General features: G+C 65.8%; 2 protein-coding genes across 5 annotated transcripts in view; one reads left to right on the top strand and one right to left on the bottom strand.

The window, feature by feature from the left end:
- The window catches only part of MCF2L (MCF.2 cell line derived transforming sequence like), a 72,697-nt gene that overhangs the window by 14,247 nt on the left and 37,236 nt on the right, over nt 1–21,214 (bottom strand). For all 4 annotated transcript variants that reach the window (XM_069467794.1, XM_069467792.1, XM_069467793.1 and 1 more), the window contains exons 4-17: nt 17,947–18,037; nt 11,947–12,066; nt 9,238–9,354; nt 8,594–8,743; nt 8,126–8,250; nt 7,387–7,501; nt 7,080–7,199; nt 6,471–6,662; nt 5,884–6,075; nt 5,139–5,298; nt 4,153–4,226; nt 3,874–3,947; nt 1,099–1,165; nt 67–182 (exon numbers count right to left, since the gene is read on the bottom strand). In XM_069467794.1, coding sequence (XP_069323895.1) covers nt 67–182; nt 1,099–1,165; nt 3,874–3,947; nt 4,153–4,226; nt 5,139–5,298; nt 5,884–6,075; nt 6,471–6,662; nt 7,080–7,199; nt 7,387–7,501; nt 8,126–8,250; nt 8,594–8,743; nt 9,238–9,354; nt 11,947–12,066; nt 17,947–18,037 — 1,713 coding nt within the window. The remainder of the gene's footprint in view (nt 1–66; nt 183–1,098; nt 1,166–3,873; nt 3,948–4,152; nt 4,227–5,138; nt 5,299–5,883; nt 6,076–6,470; nt 6,663–7,079; nt 7,200–7,386; nt 7,502–8,125; nt 8,251–8,593; nt 8,744–9,237; nt 9,355–11,946; nt 12,067–17,946; nt 18,038–21,214) is intronic.
- Nucleotides 1–21,214, top strand: part of GRTP1 (growth hormone regulated TBC protein 1) — a 199,161-nt gene that overhangs the window by 177,470 nt on the left and 477 nt on the right. The window lies entirely within an intron of this gene.

Raw genomic sequence — 21,214 nt, 5'->3', positions numbered from 1 at the left:
GGCCGCGGCGCGGGGCGTGGCAGAGGGCGCCAAGCACCTGGGAGTGCGAGCGGAGCCCGGGCCCACCTGTTGTGAAAGTGATAGATTTCTTCCATGTTTCCGAACAGCACGTCCTTCTTGCTGTGGAGGTCGGCCGAGACGAGGTGCGCCATCAGGGGGCTGTCCATCTGGGCGGCGTAGCCCTGCGGGGAGGGGACAGGTGGCAGGAAAGCCCGGGCCACAGCCCACACGCGAGGCCAGGCCGGGTCACGGCAGCTCCCCGACCACCTCACAGCCACGGCCACGGGGCGTCCGGCGGGCCTGGGTGACCCTGTCTCAGTGTGGACACGTGAATCCGCTCAGAGTTATTCATGGATCATTTCCAAGAGGATTATCTGCCAGAGCAACCCAAGAATCCAACGTGACGGCCTTGCAAACAGCACCCACTTCTGGGTGGGGTGGGAGTCCCTTCTCCTTCCTTTTAACCTTTTACTTTCAGGGGAAACTGACACAGGGGGCACAACTCTAACCCGTCTACACTGCTGTGACCACCACCTGTGCACAACTGAATGACTCAGACACGTGTCTACACTGCCGTGACCACCACCTGCAGGGACCTGGGTGACTCAGACATGTGTCTACACTGCCGTGACCACCACCTGCGGGGACCTGGGTGACTCAGACGCGTGTCTACACTGTTGTGACCACCACCTGTGGGGACCTGGGTGACTCAGACACGTGTCTACACTGCCGTGACCACCATCTGCGGGGACCTGGGTGACTCAGACACGTGTCTACACTGCCGTGATCACCACCTGCGGGGACCTGGGTGACTCAGACACGTGTCTACACTGCCGTGACCACCACCTACGGGGACCTGGGTGACTCAGACACGTGTCTACACTGCCGTGACCACCACCTGTGGGGACCTGGGTGACTCAGGCACGTGTCTACACTGCCATGACCACCACCTGCGGGTACCTGGGTGACTCAGACACCTGTCTACACTGCCGTGACCACCACCTGTGCTGCGAATGTTCCGGCACAGCTGTCAGTGGTGTGAACACCACCTCTGAGCACGGGTTCCGAGAGGGAGCGCGAGGGCGTGGGGGGCCTCACCTCCAGGACGCACAGCAGTTCTTCCACGTAGGCGCGCTCCGTGTCCAGGAGCTCGTTCATCACGTGCCTGGCGGGGCAGAGGCAGGTCAGGGCCGGGGCGGGGTGGGGGCAGGAGCGTGGGGTCTCGCTTGTGGACAAGGAAACCGCGGCAGCTAGAGGCGGTGACGTGCCAGGCCTGAGGGGACTGGAGGTGAGGCCCGGCCCACGGGCTGGACGCTCCTCACACCCTGGGGACCGTGGCTGGACCCCCCCAGCCTGGCATTCGAGGCCTTGCTGAGTGGATTCCCCGACCCACCTCCCAGGCTTTTGGGTCTCCCGTGTGCAAAATGAGCTCAAGTCCCCACACCTATCGGCAGCCACCCCCTTGGATCCAGGCCCGTGTTCTTCACAGGCCACCAGAGGACCCCGGCCCCAACCCGGCCGCCCACCTGTGGGCTCCTGGAGCTTGGGGCTGGCTCTGGCCTCACTGCAGCCAGCCGCCACCCACCACCCTCCTGCACGCGGCCCCGGGGGCTGTGGATCCCAGGAGCGGGTCCCAGTCGGCTACGCGGGTCTCCCTGTTTTACAGGCGGGACCACCGACCTCCTAGACCACAGACCCTGGAGCCAGCAGGCTGTTCCTGGGCTCAGACTATCGAGAAGTTCAATTCTGAAGCTGCCGGGGGCACCGGAGAGCCCCTCCATGTGCCGCTCGGGGTGTCTGCGCCCCCAGCCTGGACGTGGTGGCCCCGTATCACACGGCGTCACAGCACCTCGGGACCCAGTGTCACAGCACCTCGGGACCCGGCGTCACAGCACCTCGGGACCCGGCGTCACAGCACCTCGAGACCCGGTGTCACAGCACCTAGGGACCCGGTGTCACAGCACCTCAGGACCCAGTGTCACAGCACCTCGAGACCCCAGTGTCACAGCACCTAGGGACCCGGTGTCACAGCACCTCGGGACCCGGCGTCACAGCACCTCGAGACCCCAGTGTCACAGCATCTAGGGACCCGGCGTCACAGCACCTCGGGACCCGGTGTCACAGCACATCGGGAGCCGGCGTCACAGCACCTCGAGACCCCAGTGTCACAGCACCTAGGGACCCGGCGTCACAGCACCTCGGGACCCGGCGTCACAGCACCTCGAGACCCCAGTGTCACAGCACCTAGGGACCCGGCATCACAGCACCTCGAGACCCCAGTGTCACAGCACCTCGGGACCCTGCACCACCGTGAGCTGCCCCGCTGCCTCCCACACACGCAGGGCCTCGCGCCCCTCCCCGTCTGGAAGCTTCTGGACAGCCCCTGCCCACCGGTTGCACCGGCTTCCACCAGAGGCAGAAGTGAGAGGACTGTCTTCACCCCGAGCTCAGTTTACTCTAATCCCAGACTCCGCTCTCTGGTGGCCCCAGAGACACCGCCGTGCGGCACAGGAGGATGGCCTGCGTGCACCCCGGGGCATGGCTGCTCCTCGTGCCCGATTTTGGAGTTGACGGCGCTCAGAGGGGAGGCCTGGCTCCAGGCGTCCCCCGGAGGCGCCCAGGACAAATGTCAAGAAGAGGTGGGCAGCGGGGCGCAGCAGCACCTCTCTCCTGTCCCCAGCAGGGCTGCGGTTCCCAGACGCCTCCCGTGCACTTGGCGGGCCTTCTGGCTGCTTCTCAGCTTGAGTCCCTGCGCACCTGCCCCGGCCCTGGAGCGAGTCGTGCCTCCGCGCGGGTGGCAGAGCAGGCAGGGCCGCTTCTCTGCACACATGGCGGTCCCCACGCTGAGGGCCTCGCAAGCCCAGGGGAACGGGGCTCGGGAAGACACTGCCCACCACGGCAGCCACTGGGCACGAGCGGCCACGTAAATAACACAAAACTTCCAGCTGCCACGTCGCACACACGCTTCCGTGTGGCCACTGCCTGGGGCCGTGGACGGAGCTCCCTGCAGTGCCGTGTCCGGCAGAGACGCCTGCTGGGGCTGCGTGCTGGCTCCGGGGACTCCACCGCATCACCACCCTCCCTTCACGCAAAGTCAAACCAGCCGTGTGTGGGGGGCACGCGTGTGCTAGGCGTGTGGGCACCAGAGGGATGAAGTGAGCCACGTACAGGACCGCGAGGTGCTGTGTGGCATCTGCTGCCTGAGCCTGAAACCCCACGTGGCGGCTCAGGTGACCTCACCCGAGGGCCCTCGCGGCCGCTGCCCACAGCCCTCGGGAGCGGGAAGGGGACGCTGCCATCGGGGTGCACGGGGTGTGGACACCGAGGGGTGGCACGGCGGGGAGACGTCTCAGGAGGGCGGAGCAGCTGGTGTCGGGGGCGGGCGGGTTCCCAGGGGTGGGCCCTGCACACTGCGCGGGGCAGAGGCGCCAGGCAGCGTCTCATCCCCGCCGCTCTCGGGAGGCTGGAGCGTGCGGACGCCCCCGGTGGGCGTGGGGGCCGTGGCAACAGCCCAGGTGTGCGGCAGCCCCTCGCCGGGCGGAGGCTCCAGCCCTCGCGCTCTGCACCACCCCGGGGGCTTCCCACTTGGGGCCTGGACAGGGAGGACCCAGCGTCCAGAATCACCGAAGTGCCCACCTGAGCACGGGACTGGGCGGGGATTTTCCAAGGAAAACTTAAATTTCTTTTGCCTTCAGACGTGGCGATGCCAAACTGACGTGTGTGCCCCGTGTGCACACCCCACGCACACGCACGCACCGCCTCACAGCCCGCGACACCAGCTGCGTGCCATTTGGCATCGTTGGAGGGGACATGGTCTCTCCCAAAGGCACAGGGGTGTCGGCGCAGCGCCTGCTGTGGCCGGAGCCCACCCACCTGCGCAGCACGGCCAGGCTCTCCTCCTCGTCCCCCGCGGAGCTGCTGCGGCCCTGCCTCCCGTTCATCTCGCTCTGCGGACAAGGATAGCGTCGGGTGTGGGAGGGGACGGAGCCCCCGGTACCCCCATGCAGGCCTGGGGCCCCACCCAGCTCTGGGGCGGGAGGGAAGGCGGAGGCAGCACCTCCCAGGGAAGCAGGGCTGGGGCCATTAAGGAGGAGTTCCCTCTCCAGGATGCCGTGGGCACGAGGACGAGGCCACCCAGCACAGGGCCCTCACCTTGGCCCTCCGGTAGGGCCCCCTGCGGAGCGCGCTGCCCTCGGAGCTGGAGTTCTCCGAGCCTCGCCGGATGCCTGTTTGGAAAGAAGCGGACACGGCAGCGTCAGCCCAGGGCCTGGCGGCCTGGGAGGGAAGCGCAGGCTGAGCACGGCATTGTCACCCGAGTCGGGAACGGCACAGGGCCCAGAGCAGAGCGGGGAGTCCGGTGCACACATGCAGGACAGGAAACGGGCTTCCGAGGTTAGGGGTCTGCACGGGGGCAGCGAGGGCTGCCCGGAAGCAGTGGGCTACGGGAAGAAGCCCCTGGTGAGGACACTGTCGGCCTCTGGCCCAGGCAGCCCCCAAACACACAGCAAACGTCTCCTGGTCTCCGGGACCAGACGCCGGGGGGTGGCGGGGGTGGGGGGCAGGCGCCAGCTCCCAAGGGCTCTTGGGAATCTCCGACTGGCACGTGCCAAGGGTACCGGGCAGGACAGAGTGGGGCAGGGAGGTGACAAGGAAGCGTCTCCCAGAAGGAGCACTGGGCGTGGCCACAGAGGACGGGTGTGGTGCGGGGCCTGGCGGGCTGGGCTGCGGACCCGGCTGTGCGGGGGTCTGGACAGGAGTCCGAGGGGAGCGTGTGGGACCCTGTGGGCTCTGAGAACGGGCGGGTGGCGCAGCCCAGTGGGGAGCGTGACAGGGGCTCCATAGCCGTCAGCGGTTCCAGTTCCGTGGGCCCCACGGACGTGGCCGAAACGACCAGCTCGGCCCGCCTGGCACAAGAGCAGCCAGAGACGGCACGTGAGAGAGTGCGTGTGGCCGCCCCCGTCAGACTCCATCACAAAGACGCTTGGTGGGTGGGAATTGACCCCCGGGCGGAGGCTGCCTCCCCTTCTGGGCCCAGCGCGGCAGGGAGGAGGCGCCTGGAGAATCCGCGTGGCCTCCTCCGTGTGCCGTGTCCCGAGGGGCCCCCACACCCCACATGCAGAAGCGAGGAGCCCACACACCTGGGGAGGGGCAGGGCGACTTCGTCAGCGCCTCCGGCCGGGGGGCCACGGGCTGCACGGGCCGCGTCTGCTTGGCCGCCAGCTTCTTGAGGCTGGCCTGCCGGCGGCGGAACATCTCCTCCGTGCCGGCCTGCTTCTGGAAGACCTTCCGCACGTGCTCCTGGAACGCGAGGACAGGCTCGGTGAGACGTGTGCAAGCGTTGGCACAGTGACATTTAGGACGGAGCCGCCACACGCGGGATGCGCCTCCCGGTTCTAAACGTTCACCGCACGGCGTGCATGCGTCCCGTGGACGGTGGGCGTCTGCGGCCCCTTACACAGCGAGGACGCTGCCCAGAGGACGCTCAGCTCCGGGGGGCCTGGCCGCCTTCCCCAGGTACCCGAAGGGCCCCCTCGGCCGCAGGAGGAGGAGCGGACGTCTCCCGGTCGCCCCCGAGGGCGGCACTGGGGCGGACGGTCGGGAGCCGGGGAGCCCAGCCCCCGTGCGTATCGGGGGCGTCTGGCCTGCCCAGGGTCCCGGGGGGGCACCACCTCCTGCAGCACCTGCCCACGGCACGGAGTCGGCCAGGGGGCAGGACGGCCACCTCGCGAGGCCGGCAGGGAATCGTTCCTGTCTGTCCTCCCAGCCCTGCCCCTGTCCAGTGCCGCCGTCTGCTGACAGCTCGCTGCACCGTCTCCCGGACCCTGCGCGCAGTAACGCCCCCGTCCGGGACAGCCGAGCTGGGCAAAGCCGCGGCAGCCTCACCATCAGGTCTTGGTTGAGGATGGACTCGTAGTCCTTGTAAATCTGGGGGGGCTCCTGGATCTTATTTTCTGCACCGGTCTCCAAAAACTTCTCGATTTCCTGGAGGGCGGCCTCCGCCCCGTCCTGGGACTGGCACTTGTCCACGGGCTGCGAGGCCAGCAGGTAGATGCCCTCGTCGCACCACCTCATGGACTGGGGACACAGCGGCAGGAGAGAGGCCACCGTCAGGAGCTGGACCTGCTTGTGGGGCCCCGTTCGCCGCCCAACACAGCGTCCGCCGACCCGTGTTTCGGGGAACACCTAAAACGCTGGCCACGCCTGTGGCGCCAAGTCCAGAGGACCCCGCGGGCACAGAGCCCTGCGCGAGGCCAAGCGCTGGACGCACACCCGTTACGGAGGGAGACAGGCGAGCGCAGGGGTTAGCTGGGGCCTGAGTCTCTGGTCCTTCTAAGGAAGTCCCTGCTGTGGCCAGTGGCTTCCAGGGGACAGATGACTCTAGCAGGCCACCCCGAGCAGGAGCAGAGGCAGCGCGGGCCATGCGAGGGCTGACGGGGCCGGGTGCACGTGGGTGGAGCAGCGCCCCCTACCGTCTCCAGGAGGCCGTGCAGCTCCAGGGACTTGCCGAGCAGCCCCCGCCGCCTCCCGACCTCGGCGGCGAACGCGGCGCACAGGTGCCGCAGCTCCTCGCACTTGGGGAGGATGGAGTCCACGGCGTAGTGCTGGTCCTCGATGAGCCGCTCGCCGTCCAGACACAGGGCCTGGGCCCTGTCCACCGCCACCTGCGGGACGGTCATCGGGAGACCAGCTCCGGTCACTTCCGTGAGAGGCAAAGGGGGCCCCAGTCACAACGGGGGGTGTCGCAGAGGCACGGGACGCTTGTCATTTCCCCGTGTTTACGGTCACTGAAACGCCACCCGGTCCCCTCAGCTGTTCCGGGGCAAATGCTTCTGGGGGCCATGATGGCCCCGAAAGGCACCGCTGGCCTGCGGGGACTGACCCCGAGGTCGCAGGGCAGGGCCAGGGCCTTAGCAGGGCACGGGCAGGAGGAGGGGCAGGCGGAGGGTCCCTGCCCCAACCCCGATGGCCCCCGGCTGAGGGGCTTCTCCTCCCACGGTGGGACGCCCGGTCCCTGTGCCGTCCTGACAGCCCCTGTGACACCGTAGACTCTCCCGCCCGCCGCCCGCAACCCGCCTTACGCCGGATTTCTCCTCGAAGCTGGTGAGGTCGCGCAGCAGGTGCTCTGCGTGCGCCAGGCTGTTGCCCACGTCAGCGAAGGCCGCGATCTTCTGGGACGCCACGTCCAAGGTGGCTTTGACCTGCAACAGAGGAGGGCGTCTGCGCCCTGCCTGGACAGACGCTGGCAGGAGCGGGGCCGGGAGGGGGACGCGCGTGGCCTGAGGGCCTCTGCCCAGGCTTCATCCCACCCGGCACGAAGGCCTGACGCCCAGCGTGGCTGGTGCACAGGTGCAGGGACGGCCCCGCCCGCCAGGCTCCGGCACTCACCTCCCGGAAGCCCTGCTCGAAATGCCGCAGCTGCAGGCACTGCTCGAGCTTCTGCTGGTGCTTCGCCCAGAACTCGTCGAAGGCGGCCTCCGTCTCGCTCAGCTGGGCCAGGAGCCTGGGAGAGGAGGACACGGCGTGGCCCGCGTGTGTGGTGTGGGGGAACCGTCCCCCTGGGCGCCCCGCAGGTGGAGCGACACGTGAGCCACGGCAGGACCCGCAGGTGGAGCGGGAGAGGCCGGGGTGCACCCCGTCCCCGAGCATCTCCCCTCCGTGTCACCCTCCTAGCGGGGACAGCCGAGATGGCTAATTTTATTTTATTTTATTTTTTTGACACAGAGTCTCACTCTGTTGCCCAGGCTAGAGTGCCGTGGCGTCATCATAGCCCACAGCAACCTCAGACTCCTGGGCTCAGGCGATCCTCCTGCCTCAGCCTCCCGAGTAGCTGGGACGACAGGCAGGCACCACCTTCTGCCCTGATGTCCCCTTCGCGCCTGTGAGGCGGAGTGTCTGCTCGGGGCAGCCTCCCTCCCCGGACAGGCCGCTGCCCTGGGATCAGCCGGACGCATCTCAGCAGGACGGGGCCGGCGTTCACGCGGAGGCTCAGGGAGGCGACCGCTGGCCTGGGTGCTGGGACGGTCACTGTTTCCTGGCCCACGGCCTCTTCCTCTCACAGGGGCTCCGGCCCCGCTGCTGCTGCCCCGCGGCCAGGGCGGCCAGGGCACAGGCGGCCGGGCCTCACCTCTGCACGGTGGTCTGGTTGTCCAGCTGGTCCTGGTTCACGCCGTGCTCCGGGCCCTGGGCCAGCGGGGCGCTGATGCTGTCCAGGACGCCGCGGCCCTCCTCCAGCGCCACCCGCATGTCCTCCTGCGGGGACAGCACAGCCTCGCCGCAGCCCCCGGCCCGGCACCCGCGTGGCCGGCAGTGTGACGTCCCGCAGGGGTGAGGATGGACCCTCGGGGTGACGCCGTGCGCAGGCAGGGTGGGGACTCAGCGCGGGGTGCGCAGGGCCACGGCTGCACCGAGCTGAGGAGCACGTCGGGTCCCAGCAGGGGCCGCCCAGCCGACTGGCCAGACGCGTCCCTGGAAGCTGCTCAAGTTCTCAGTCTCGCCTGCGCCCACACGGACTCTGCCTCCGCCACGTTTCGCCCGCGGCTGGGAAGACCCACGGCGCCGCCCGACCGCCGCGCCCCGCAGAGGCCGCACGTACCTTCGCTTTGTCCTTCTTCTCGGTGTGGGCGCAGAGCACCGCGCGGGTGGACGGCACGTCGTTGGGCAGCTCCGTCTCGGCCAGCTCCGTCCCGAAGCCCTGCAGCGTCTGGGCCGTCTGCTTCACCATGACGGCGAAGCTCTCGATGGCCTCGGGAGAGGGGACAACGGTCACCACTGAGCCCACGCCACAGTCACCGGCGGGACGTGGACCAGCTGGCGGCCAGAGTGGGACCGGCTGATGCGTGCGCCTCCCCCAGTCCCCACCCCGAGCGTTTCTTCAGGAACATACCAGGCACAATTCACAAATTTCCCCATTGCCCAGAGTCATTCTGCGCTTGGAGTCCTCGCTCTCCGTGTGGAGAGGGGTGAGTGTCACAAGCCACAACAACACAGGGCTTTGTGTTGTGTTTTTCCTTTTCTTTTTTGTCTCCCAGCCCAGAGAAAGCTACTCCCAAACTTATTACTCATGTTATGTCTTTACGATGACTAAGGTCCACTGAGACCATCTGCTCATTCTTGGGGAAGGAGGCTTGCGCTGACGTGAATGTGTTTTTGGAAAAGGCAGCGTGGTCAGGCAAGCGCAGCCCTGTGGCAGTAACTACGAATTAGCAGCACAGCCCACCAAGCACCGAGCCGACTCACTGTGCGGTGGCACAGCCACCTGGTGTGGCAGTAGTCCAGGGTCCCCCCGAGGTCCTCGGTCAGCTGTGACTTGTCGATGTGGCCGTGGAGCTCTGGCACCGAGCCCAGCATCATGACCTGCAGGGGAGGGAGTGGGTCACGGCGCCCAGGGCTGCCCTGTGGGTTACCACTGGCTCCCGGCGAGCACCACCCCACGGGCAGGAGGGCCAGCGGCTCAGAGAGGACGTGTCCCCGCCCTGGACGCTGCGGTGGCCGTGACCTGGAGTGGACCTGGGCTAGTCCCAGCACTGCCACCTCCCGGCCGGTCCACGCCAGGCGAGTCGCCGATTCCGCCTCAGCGTCTCGCTCACAAGTGGGCGCGTACGGCTGCCCTCGCCGGCTCGAGGTGACCCGTGATGCCGTCACCGAGCGCACCTCGGCAGGAGCCCGCGTGCAGCAGACCCCGACAGGCGTCCTCGCCCTCCGCGGCAGCGGCACGTGCGAGACTGACGGAACTGTGCTCGGGGCTCAGACAGGCAGTTTTGGTCCCTTGTCCTGCTAGGCGCACCGCGAGGTCACGTGGGCGCCAGTGAGTCCACGCAGCACCTCGAGGCCAGGCCGAGGGACAGGCTGGCGGTGCCCGAGGTCACACCCGACACGGGGAACCCCCAGCACGGAGGCCAGGCCAGTTCTCCCCCACACGCCTTGTCTTTACTTTTCTGTGTTTCTCTGGCCCTGCGTGGCGCCTGCCGTCGTGGGTTTCAGATACAAACAGCCTCTGCTCTGTGAGCTGCCGGACAGGCCCGCAGAGCTCGGCGCTGAGGTCATCAGACAGTGTCAGTTCAATGCAGGGGTCCTCAGCTGGGGGCGACTTTGCCCCCCGGGGACATTGGGCAATGCCTGGAGACGTTCTGGGCTGTCACACCGGGGGAGGATCGGGGAAGGAGGCCGGCAGAGCCGCTAGAACCCCGCGGCGGAGACGCCTGCCACACAGACTGCCGACGGCGCCCACGTTGAGAACCCTCGACTGAGGAATAATCTCTATTTAAAAAATCTGTTAAATTGCCAGTTTCAACTAGAAAACAAAGTTCTCAGTAGAGACGGCTCCACCCCCTCTCTGCTGTTTAACAAGATTATTCAGAAGCCGCCCGGTGACCCTGACTCCCGACCAGGACCAGCGAGGCCAACTGACTGGTCTGAGGGCTCAGCACCCCACCCCACCCCCCACCCCCGTGGCCTCTGCCGTCCCGTGTGCGCCTCGCGTGTGCTCGGCCGCGACAGAGGGGGCAGGAACCCGCTGCTCTGCAGGGTAGTTTCCTTCTGGCACCGAGTTCGGCACGTGGCCCAGAACACGGATGTGCACGCATCTTCAACAGCCGCAGCCTCCACGCGGCCCTTTCCACAGTCCTGGAGAATGATCTAAAATGGGCCCGAGCATCTGACGGTGCCGGAGGTTCTGCTCCAGCACAGCAGAGGCACTGGCAGGGGGGACCCCAGCACTGGCGGGGGGACCCCACTTCCCAGGGTGGTCTGCGGTAGAGAGCGGCTGTCAGTGCGGAGCACCTGCCAGATGCCTGTCACCCATCACCAGTCACAGCACACGCGTGACTGCCAAGGGGCGCTGTCCGTGGAGTGAGGAGCCGCACACGGGCTCTGGCTGCTCCCAGTGTCGGTACGCGCCCCTCCCCCAACGGGCAGGAGTCCCCTCCGGCAAGCGGGTCGCTGAGGGACAAGGTCTCTGTGCACAAGGCCTGCCGGGTGCGAGGTCCTCCCAGGGACCCGGGAGCCTGTGGTTCTCAGGGCCACCGAGGCGTGACTCACACAGAGACCCTGCAGGGCCCACACGTGGCCTGGCCGTGCAGAGCGTCCTCCTGCCCCGCGCCAGGCGGCAGGTCACGGAGCAGCTCCCGGGCGGGCTGCAGTCGGGGCGGCAGGGCGGGAGGGCTGGAGGAGGTCAAAGTGCCCAGACCAGTCTCCCCCATCTCGGTCAGAGAAGGGCCTGAGTGTGCCGGGGGCAGAGGTCAGGGGGCCGCAGAGGGGGCAGGAGCGGCTTTTGGGCAGGCGCGGAGCATGGCCGCTGCCACCTGCATACCGAGGGGCAGGAGAGGACCTCACGGAGAGGGGTCTACAGCCCGGTCTCAGGCTTCCCAGAGCTCCTGTCCCCACTGGGACAGAGAAGAAATGAGTCCGCGGAGGTTCCGACCAGCAGCCCCGTCTGGCTCAGCTGGGGCTGACGGCCAGGCCCAGGGGACACGGGCTCCGCGGTCCACGGGCTTTAAGGGACTTTATGACTTTTGGTTTGTAAAGGACAACAGATCAACACTAAAAAGTGCCCTTCCTTGATGGGACGGGCAGCGCTAAGACAGGCCACGCGTGTGGGGCTGCAGGCGTGGGCCAGGGCAGGGATGGCCTGCGTCCCGCCTGGCAGAGTGGGGACCGCGCTCACTGGAGGGCTGCGGCTCTCGCCCTGGGGTCTCTCCTCTGCAGCTTGGCAGGTGTGACCCTGTCCCATGACTCGGTGGCCTGTCCCAGGCCAGGGTTTGCACAGCAGGGACTGAGCTGGGGACGGGGTGGGGACAGTGGGGACAGGAAGTGCGGCCTCCGACCAAGCGCCACAGGCTCTGCGCGGGGCCACGGCACTGGGGCCGCGCCTGGAGAGTTCGGACGGGCGGAGAGGGTGACGGGCGGGTTCCAGCAGCCCAGAGCTGCCGCGGGCACGGGCGTACTCACCGGCACCTTCATCTTAAAGTCATCTCTGTTGAATTTAAAGGCGATGTCGGAGAGGGTCCTCTGGAAAAACCCCGTCGGGCGAAGAACAAGGACGAGCTGCAGGTTTGCCGGGAACGACGCCTGCGGGGTTGGGGGGGGGGGGCTGCGTCACCGCCGTGGGCAGCACGGCCCAACGTGGGCAGCGTGGCCACCTCTGTGGACAGCACGGCCCAACGTGGGCAGCGTGGCCACCTCTGTGGACAGCACGGCCCAACGTGGGCAGCGTGGCCACCTCTGTGGACAGCACGGCCCAACGTGGGCAGCGTGGCCACCTCTGTGGACAGCACGGCCCAACGTGGGCAGCGCCACCCGCAGCCGGCCACACGGCCACGGAGTCCCCACAGGGCCACGTCCACACTCGGATAAAAATGGTCCCTGCCACTAGTCCCTCCCAGAGGCCTCACCATTTTTTATGTATAATGCATGTGTGTTGCATGTGGGTTTGTGTATGAATGTGTATGTCTGTGTGTCTGCATGTATCTGTGTGTGTGTGCATGTGTGTGTGTGTGTGTAGGCGTACTTGTGTGTTACGTATAATGCATGTGTGTCTGTTGCATGTGTTTGTGTATGTCTGCGTGTGTGTGTAGTGTCTGTACCACTCTCCCAAGTTCTCTGTAGATTTGCAGTTTTCCAAAATTAAAAGTTCAGGAAAAAGGTTCTAAGCTGATACACCTCAAGCCTCCGTCCTTCCATTTACTTAGTGGCTAAATCTACCCCCCAGTCCAGCGCTAACTCCGCCCTGTGCTCTGAGTCACCAGCACACGAGGCGCAATGAGCTCTAAGTGGCCAAAAATAAATGAAGCGAACACACAGTCTCCACGCATCAAGCTAAATACAGCGCCGTGTTGGAGAGGCCTCGCGAGCGCACTCCCCGCCCCCACAGGGCCTGTCGGGGGCCGCGGGGAGCGCGGCCAGGAGGCGCCGGCCCCCAGGGAGCCGCTGGGCCCTCTTCTCCTCGCCGCGGTGAGAGCCCCCGAGCGCGAGGATGACCCCGGTTCTTTATTTCTTTTCTCTCCTCAACTTTTTCAAAAATTTATTTTTATTTTTAATTTATAAGTGGCATGCACACGTGTGGAATGAATACACCAGGCTGATTAACACGCCGGCACCTCACACACTCGCTCTGCCCAACGGAGACGGGGTTGGGAACAAACTCAGCACAGTCAGACCCAGTTCACCGCCACGTGCTCTACTGCGTGGTGAGAACATGTGAAACCTGCTCCTTCAGCTGTCTTGAAACACGCGTGTGCCGTGGTGTGAGCGTCTGTCTCCCCCAAAGCCCGTGTGGAGACCTCACCGGGCGCAGCCTGTGGGGAACAGGCCGCTGGGCTCTGCCCTGTCCGTGGAGTGTGGGATCGGAAGCCTGGCGGGCTCTGCGGGAGGGGACCGTGGCTTCGCAGGACGGGACAGAGACCCGAGCCACGTGCAGCCCGACAGCTGTGAGAAATAAATCCCTTTCCTTATCGATGGCCCAGAACCGGGGACTCTGCTGTGGCAACAGACGGCTTCGCCAGCGTGACCGTCGCCTGCAGCCCTCAAGCTCCCCAGAAGGAGCCGCAGAGCGGGCAGCGGCAGCCACCAGACTCTGGGATTTTGGGGTCCAGCAAGACACAGTGAGGACGGGCTGGGCCCCCCAAGAGCCCCCATCTGACAGCGCTGTGGAGACTGTTCAGACGCCAGCACGAAAGGCAGCTGCATGAACACGGAGGTTGGTTGTTCACGGAGGACCACGGCGCAGGGCACGTCCCTGCAGTGAGTCTCGGGGCTGCCTCCCCTGCAGAACACTCTGCGGGGACCCACACTGCCCAATGCCCGGCTGGGCCCCGCGGCGGGAAGGTCCGGCTGCCCACACGCGTCCTGCCTGCCTGCAGGTCCCCGGCTCCCGGGGCCTGGTGCCCACGCAGGTTGACAAGCACACAGGGCGAGTTTAACCACATTTTGCAACAGCGGCTGGCACTTAGGAGGTGCTCACAGAGCCTGGTCCCATACCCCAAAACAGGGCTGGGCCCGGGCCACGCTCAGCTGTGCCCCGCGGCCCTGCCCTGGGCAGGCTCAGCCACCTCGGCGAGGGCCAGGGCTCCCGAGCGGGGGCCGGCACCACCGTCCAGCCCTCCGCCGTCTGGGGCGGGTCCACCTCCCCAGGGGGCACCCAGGTGGGGGGACCCTCCCCCTGGGAAGCCTGTGCTCTCCTGCTGCCCCCCGACACTCCGGCCCCCACCCTGTGTTCCGGGGAAGCTCCGGCCCCCACCCGGCCTTCGCGGGCTGTCGCCGTCCACACCCTCTCCAGCCCGTAACCAGCGCAGGGTGCGAATCCCACCGCAGCGCCTCACACAGTCGCGTTCTGCCGAGTGTGAGAAGTCTGCCGGATGAACAGAGAGTCCCGGGTCCCCCAGGTCCTTCATTTCGTGCCTTCTGGGCACAGACTGCTCCGGGGGCTTCACAGGCAGAAACCGGCGTTCTGGTCCCACGCAGACCAAACATGACTTAAATTCAATTTTCTTGAGTCACATGCTCTAGGGCAGAGATTTAGGTTGAAATAAGCTAGTTCTTCTAGGCACAGACGTGAACACTCTGTCATGAGATCAGGAACATGACCACACGCACACACGCAGCACGGCGGAAGGGTCTACACTGTGAAACGCAGTCCCAGGAGAGGCACTTCGTGTTCTGTAAGAGTCACACCCACCCAAGGACAGTCCAAGGCTTGCGCCGGCGCTGACAGAGAAAGGGACGACGGCGAATGCCCAGCGGAGGGTCCTGCCGTCCTGCCTTTGCCCCTCGGCTGAGACCCGGCCCCCTCCCCCAACCCTCGTCACAGTCGACGGGCTTTGTCCGTGGGCGTCCGCTCTAAGGAACGTTGGATTTTGACTTCCAGTGTCTTATTTTTCTATTCCAAGCCAAGCTGAAGGTACCCAAAAAAGAAAAAAGAACATCCCAAATTAGGGAGAGCTCAGCTCATGAGATGGCACATATGGCGGCTAAAAATAGACACTTAACTATGGCGCATTACCTAAGCGCCAGCGCACTCGGAGACGACAGGAGGCTCTGCCGCCGCCTCTGCCCTGCCCTGCGGCACCAGGAGCGGGGCGCCCTGGCGGCATCGTCCTCGGTGAGTGTTGGCGCCTGCTAAGAATCCTCCCCAGGGCGCTGGCCGTGGCCACGCCAAGTGTCGTTTTCCTGAAGCCACGTTGGATGCGTGTGTGGAGGCAGAGCCCCCTGCTGAGGCCCGTGGCCCGGGGTGGTGGCACCGCACGCCAGCGCCTGCCCCGCCTGGCACCCACCAGGTCAGCCACGCAGCCCCGACAACCCACAGCCCGTGGAATCGATCCAGGCCTGTCCTCCCCGGCATCACGCAGTACACGGACAGAGGCCAGACCTTCTCCCCTTCACGCCCTTCCCACCGCAGCCCTCCCGGTCTGGCCCTGTCCACGCTGTTCCCGGGCTGTGTGCTCCTGGGACCACGATGTCCCCTGGCTGGGTGCACCGTGGGACCACCACGTCCCCTGGTTATATGCACTGTGGGACCATGACATCCCCCGCCTGGGTGCTCCTGGGACCACCACGTCCCCCGCCTGGGTGCTCCTGGGACCACCACGTCCCCCGCCTGGGTGCTCCTGGGACCACCACGTCCCCTGCCTGGGTGCTCCTGTCCATTCCCCGCTTTGAAGCCCACAGTGCCTGGGCCGGCCCTGGCACACAGAGGCGTCTCAGGACACGAGTGGACACATGAATGGAATCTGCATTAACGTGATCAGCGAACTCCTCTGACAAGAAAGCACCAGAGTTCAAAGAGAATTCTTGGCAATTCCGATGGAAACATGCAAACTTCTATTTCCAAACCAGTGCTGGCGAAGTCTGAGAATTATAGGAAAAAGAATAGGAAGATCCTATCTTTACGGTACAAGAGTCACTGCAAGAACAAAAGCTCACACGCTAACTTTCCAGTTATGATTCTCACGGAGCAAAGCCAAAGGCGGCCGGCGCTGCAGGAATCCTCGCTCACCAGCCCCGGGACGAAACCGCACGACACCTGCACCGCCACGCCGGTGCGGAGCCCTCCTTGCTGCCCCACGGGACTGTCTCGGTCTCCAAAAACAATGTCTGTGCTTCTGGAAAAGCAGCCGTGTGTTTGGGGCTCCTCTTGCCGTCACACGCGGGCCTGACCGAGGAGAGACGGGCGACGGGGGCAGGAGGCACCGGGCCCGCCGGGGGACGCGCGGCCGTCACAGCTCCGGCCTGGGCCGGGCAGCAGCTTCAGAGAGCGACGAGGTCTGGCCCTGGGGGCTTCCCGCGGAGGTGCCGCGTGAGCGCTGTGAGGAGGACGAGGAGAAGCTGCCCGGCCGCGGCTGGGGGACGTCCCGGGGGTGCGTGTGCACAGGCAGAGACACGCTGCCACGAGGCGTGAGGGGCCACGGCGCTCGGACCCCACGGGGCCACGAGGGCACCCCGGTTCCTGGCAGCCCGGAACGCCACGGCAAGGACGCGGACTCCTGCTGTCCACGCCAGGAAGCGCCGCGGTGCTGAGCGGTGCGGAGCGTGGAGGAGCTGGGTCCGTCTGAAACACGCGGCCGCCATAAACGTGTGTCTTTTCCTCAAACAGTGACCTGCGTGTGGGAACTTCCTGGGTCCAGCCCGGGACTAACTTGGCCATTCAAGAAGTATCTGCCACACGTCCGCGGTGGGCCGGAGCCAGCAGGGCCTTACGATTTTTAAACAGGCTGCTATGACATCACATGCAAATTCACCTTCAAGTTTAACGAAATGGACACGTTGGCTGTTAACTGGTGGCAGCTTATCAAAAGCACTTTCTAAAATTCCGGGGATGCTAAAACAAAGGAAAGCTGATTATACGACACGCCCACTTCTTTTGACACCCGGAAGTGTTCCAAGTTACCTCAGGTAAATGATGCCGGCTGGGACAGGGAACAGCGTGGCCCTCGGTGGAGGTGAGGGGCTGAGCCTCGCAGGAGCTCAGCAGAGAGACGTGCCGTGTGTGCATGCGAGTGTTTGCGTGTGTTTGCGTGTGTGCACAGGGGGACGCGGGATCCCCACGAACCCCGTGAGAACTAGCAGCTTAAGGACAGGTTTGCGCCAACACGACGGTTCTGAGTCAGGGCAGGTGCTGAGCCTCATCCTTGCCGGAGGTGACACAGTGGGGCCGTCTGCAGGGAAAGGACCTGACCCTTCCACGACCCCCGACCTCGGCCAGCTGCCCTGAGAGGCTGGGGAGCCCCAGGGCAGCCTCGAACCCTGACCTCCCCGGGGCTGGGGGGAGCAGCGGAGCCTGCGCGGCGAGGACCACCGGCCTGCGGTCGGCAAAGTGTTTCTGTCCTTCGGCTGCAGCGGAGCCAAGACTGACGGCAGGGAGGGGCCTCGCGAGTTCCCGCGTGGAGGTGGGGGCCACCCCCGGAAACAGTTAGGGCTCGGGTTTCTGCCGGCTCAGTCTCCCCCATCCGTGATCACAGCCCAGCGCCTCTCTGTCGCGAGGGCGGCGCACACCTGCACACGGCTCCCGGAGGCAAAGACCACGCCTGGGAGAGGAGGTGACCACAGGCTCGCGGGGCCACCAGGGAAGGCTATGGCATCTCACTGAGTCTTAAAGACAACGCGTGAGCAGCCTGTTTGGACAGAGGAGAAGCTGTTCAACGTGATTTCAGACTTGCAGCCTGAGGGCTGCCTGTGACACACTCAGACCCTGCCTCCCCAAAATCCCGTGCTCCGTGTAAGAGCCGACGCGTGTTAGAATCTCGAGCATCTCACACACTCGGTGTTCAGAAACAGAGGACTGTCGGGCTGGGGAACCGTTTCCAAATTTTAACAGACTCCCGAAGAGCTGGCCCATCTGAGAACCGGCACACAGGCACCGGCGACTCAGCTGCCCAGGCGGCGCGGCTGGAGCCCGGAGGACACCCCCCGGCGGCATCATGAAGAGGACGTGCCGTCACCCGCCCAGGGACTTACCGCGATCCGCAGGACCGACGCCTTCACAGAGGTCCATTTGTCCCGCCGTCGGTCTATGACCAGGATGAAGCCGACGCCAGCATCCTGCAAGCTGAAACGAGGACAAGAGCTGGGTCAGTGTGCGCAAGGCGGTCCAGGGTCCCCCGAGCAAACCTCGCAGTGAAGCCCCCGCAATCCTGTGCCGTTCCCGCCACACAGGCCAGGTGGGCGCCAAGCGGAGGTCTTGGCCACGTCCCCACGGGCGGCAGCCCTTCCCCACAATTCCCAGAACTGGCTCTCATCCGAACACGGACGATATTCCTGGTATGTTTTTATTTCTCAGCCTAACACGACCGCCCCAGTTCAAAGATCCAGCGAAGCCCGTCTTTCCTGGAGCTCAGGCAGTTAAACCTCCAAAGCCGGCTTTGCAGCCCGTACATCACGCCAGTCCTGGCATCCGTGGGGCCCGTCTTCATCCGTGTCACAAAACTGCTCTTGACAGAGCTGCTGCGGCTCCAGGAGAAAATGCCTGAGGCTTCCGGAGGCTCCGGAGCATCTGCTGGCAGCGGGAGGCGAGACTGGGCTCCCGGCAACAGCCACATCTGTCAGGCTCAGCCGCGAGCTGCTGGGGAACCGCGACCTCTGCCCTCTGCCCCTCGGCGGGGCCTGCTGGCCGGAGCCCGGGTCACAGTGTGGAGCGGGGGAGGTCCTTGGCTGTCAGAGCAATTCACAGCCAAGGCAAGCTGTACTGCCGGCGGCTGCGCTGCTCCGAGACAGGCAGGCTCACGGCACGGACTGCAGTCTCCGAGCGCGTCTAAGGGAGCCTTTCTGGGTTCCGTGGGGACCAGGGTCACACAGAGCACACGCGAATCACACAGCGCGTGAAGAGCTCCACCTGCCGCCAGCGTCTCCTAGCAAAGCTGGAGCTTCCCAGCCGAAGTGCAAGATCCTGCTGACTCAGATCTGGTGACGGGGACAGAGACGCACCACGCGCATCTGAGTGGTGTGTGCTGCGTGCGGCTGCGTCCCTGGCAGGAGCTCTGCTGAGGGGGGCCACCCGGCCACGCCCCCTCTAGAGAGGCGCCAAGGCACGGGAGGTTTGCAGCGGTGCCGACGCCGCCACGTCCCCACGAAGCCGTCTGCACCTCAGAAGTGCGGCTCCGAGGCAGCCTGACCCACGGGCCCCACCCCCACCCCGCCCCGCATGGCGCCAGGGCTGCCTCCGCCCTGGGCAGCGCCGGGGTCTCTCTGCGCCCACGCCTGCCGTGGCGAAGGGCGGAGAGCCGGGAGGCCGGTCTCCATGGCGCACCCCGTCCTCAGCCCAGCGAGCCCGGCAGAGCACCTTCACGTCCACAAGCGGGGTCTGAGCAAGGTCCCGCCCGGCCATGTGCAGCGTGAGCTGGAGGGAGCCACGGCCCCGGGTGGGGGGCTGGGGGCACCCTGGGCAGGCGGCGGGGCATGAACCATGCGTTTCCATTTCTGCACATCGTGAGCGGTGGTGGCCCCCGCCGCCCGCGCAGGCACCCGGCTGTGGCCAGGCCTGACTCCCCCTTGTCCCTGAAGTGGAGCTCGCACCACTGGGGGGTCTCGGCCTCACGCTCCCAACTCTGCGTCCACCGTGAGACGCGCTTCGCTACGGGCAATGCCCGCCACAGGCGAACGGCCTCCGTCCGGCATCTGCACCAGGATGTCCCTGCTGTGGCCTCACACACGGGCCCATGGTGCTTGGCCCTCACACACGCTGCGGCCCGGCCTGCGAGCGTCTATCCACACGCTCAGGTCGCCCACGGAGGCGAGACCCACTCCTGACGCCAAAGCTTCCGGCCCCACCGGGCGGGGGACACGGCAGCCCCTTCCTCCCCCCAGTGTCCGCGCCAGGCAGGGTCCTCCGGCTTCAGGGGCCGAGGGGCGGTGCTGAGTGGGACCCGTCCCCAGAGGCCCACACACCTGTCCCCAGCCACGGCCCCTCCGCGGGGGGCCCAGGTGAGCACTCGCCCACGGCCCACAGCTCCTCTCCGGCCACGTTCTGGGAAACCGACCCCAAAGGTGCAAAAACTAGACTGAGAAAGCGCCTGACGTGAGGGCGTAGAGACCTCCTACGTGTCCCCTGCCCGCTCTGTCCGCAGGTCCCCAGCAAGGCAGTGTGACGACGGGGCGGTGGCCCCAGAGAGCGGGGCCAGCAGCACGTGGCTCTCCTGGGGCCGAAACCCCACCCAGCAAGGCACAGCCTGGGGCTGGTGGAGCCCTGACCTACGCCCGCATCTGTGACCGCTCGCGCCAGAGGGACAGGGGTGCGGCCCGGCCTGGCTCCAGCAGGAACATGCCTGGGGTCCCCGAGGGCCCAGCTATGGGCTGGTTTCTCTGAAGCTGGTGGCACAGGAGGGGGCCTGCAGGAGGTCACGCTGAGGCTGCCAGCCAGGCCAGAAGCAGCACCCTGGGCACAAATACGGCCCACAGACACCCCGATGTTGGCTTCAACCCTACGACAGCTGGCCTCGGAGGGGCCGCCCTGGCGGGCCGCCCGGCAGCTGGGTTAGAGGCCGATGAGCTCACTTGTGGCCCAAATAAACAAAAAAGGCACCGAGGCCCCATAAATGCTTCAGGAACGTATGATCTGCTGGGCCTTCCCGAGCGGAGACCCTGGCTGCCGGGTCGCCAGGCGGAAGCAGCGTGGACACAGCTGAGCCGTGCCCCGCCCGTGCCTGGCCTGCGGCATCTCTCGGCAGGGACTCGCAGGGCAGCAGGAGGACGCTTCTCCCCGGGGCGCGGCGGGCAGGGAGCAGACAGACGCGAGGACGGGGGAGCTGGGACGAGCGCCAGGCCGGGAGGGCGAGGAGGGGACGGCGGAGTGGCAGGCAGGGTCCCAGGGCACAGAAAGGCCTCCCCGTGTTGCTGGGAGGTCATCTCGGCCCACTCAGGACAGAGTATGTGGCACTTAAGTTCCTTTCCTGGGACTGTGACGCTTTTTACAAGAACATTTTGTCCAATTACGACAGATTCAGCAGAAGCACAGCGTGAGTGACACTGAGGTGGCCCGACCTGCCGGCCTTCCCGTTTATAACCGTGTTTCAGTCTCGTGTAAGGAGGCTTTTCTTACCTCAAGGCGGACGTTTTCCTGCTTGTCTAGAAGCCACGTCACTTTGCATTTCACATTTAAACCTGTGATCTACCTGAAGTTACCAGTAACTTTTACATACGGTGTGAGGCAGGGCGGCCAAAATCCCCAATTTCCCACGCCCAGGTCATTTACTGAGGACCCTTTTGTTTGCGCTGCTGTCTCGGTCACTGT

This window comes from Eulemur rufifrons, chromosome 4 (genome assembly GCF_041146395.1).
Source record: "Eulemur rufifrons isolate Redbay chromosome 4, OSU_ERuf_1, whole genome shotgun sequence".
Classification (NCBI taxonomy): domain Eukaryota; kingdom Metazoa; phylum Chordata; class Mammalia; order Primates; family Lemuridae; genus Eulemur; species Eulemur rufifrons.
This window is presented reverse-complemented; position numbering and strand designations above follow the sequence as displayed.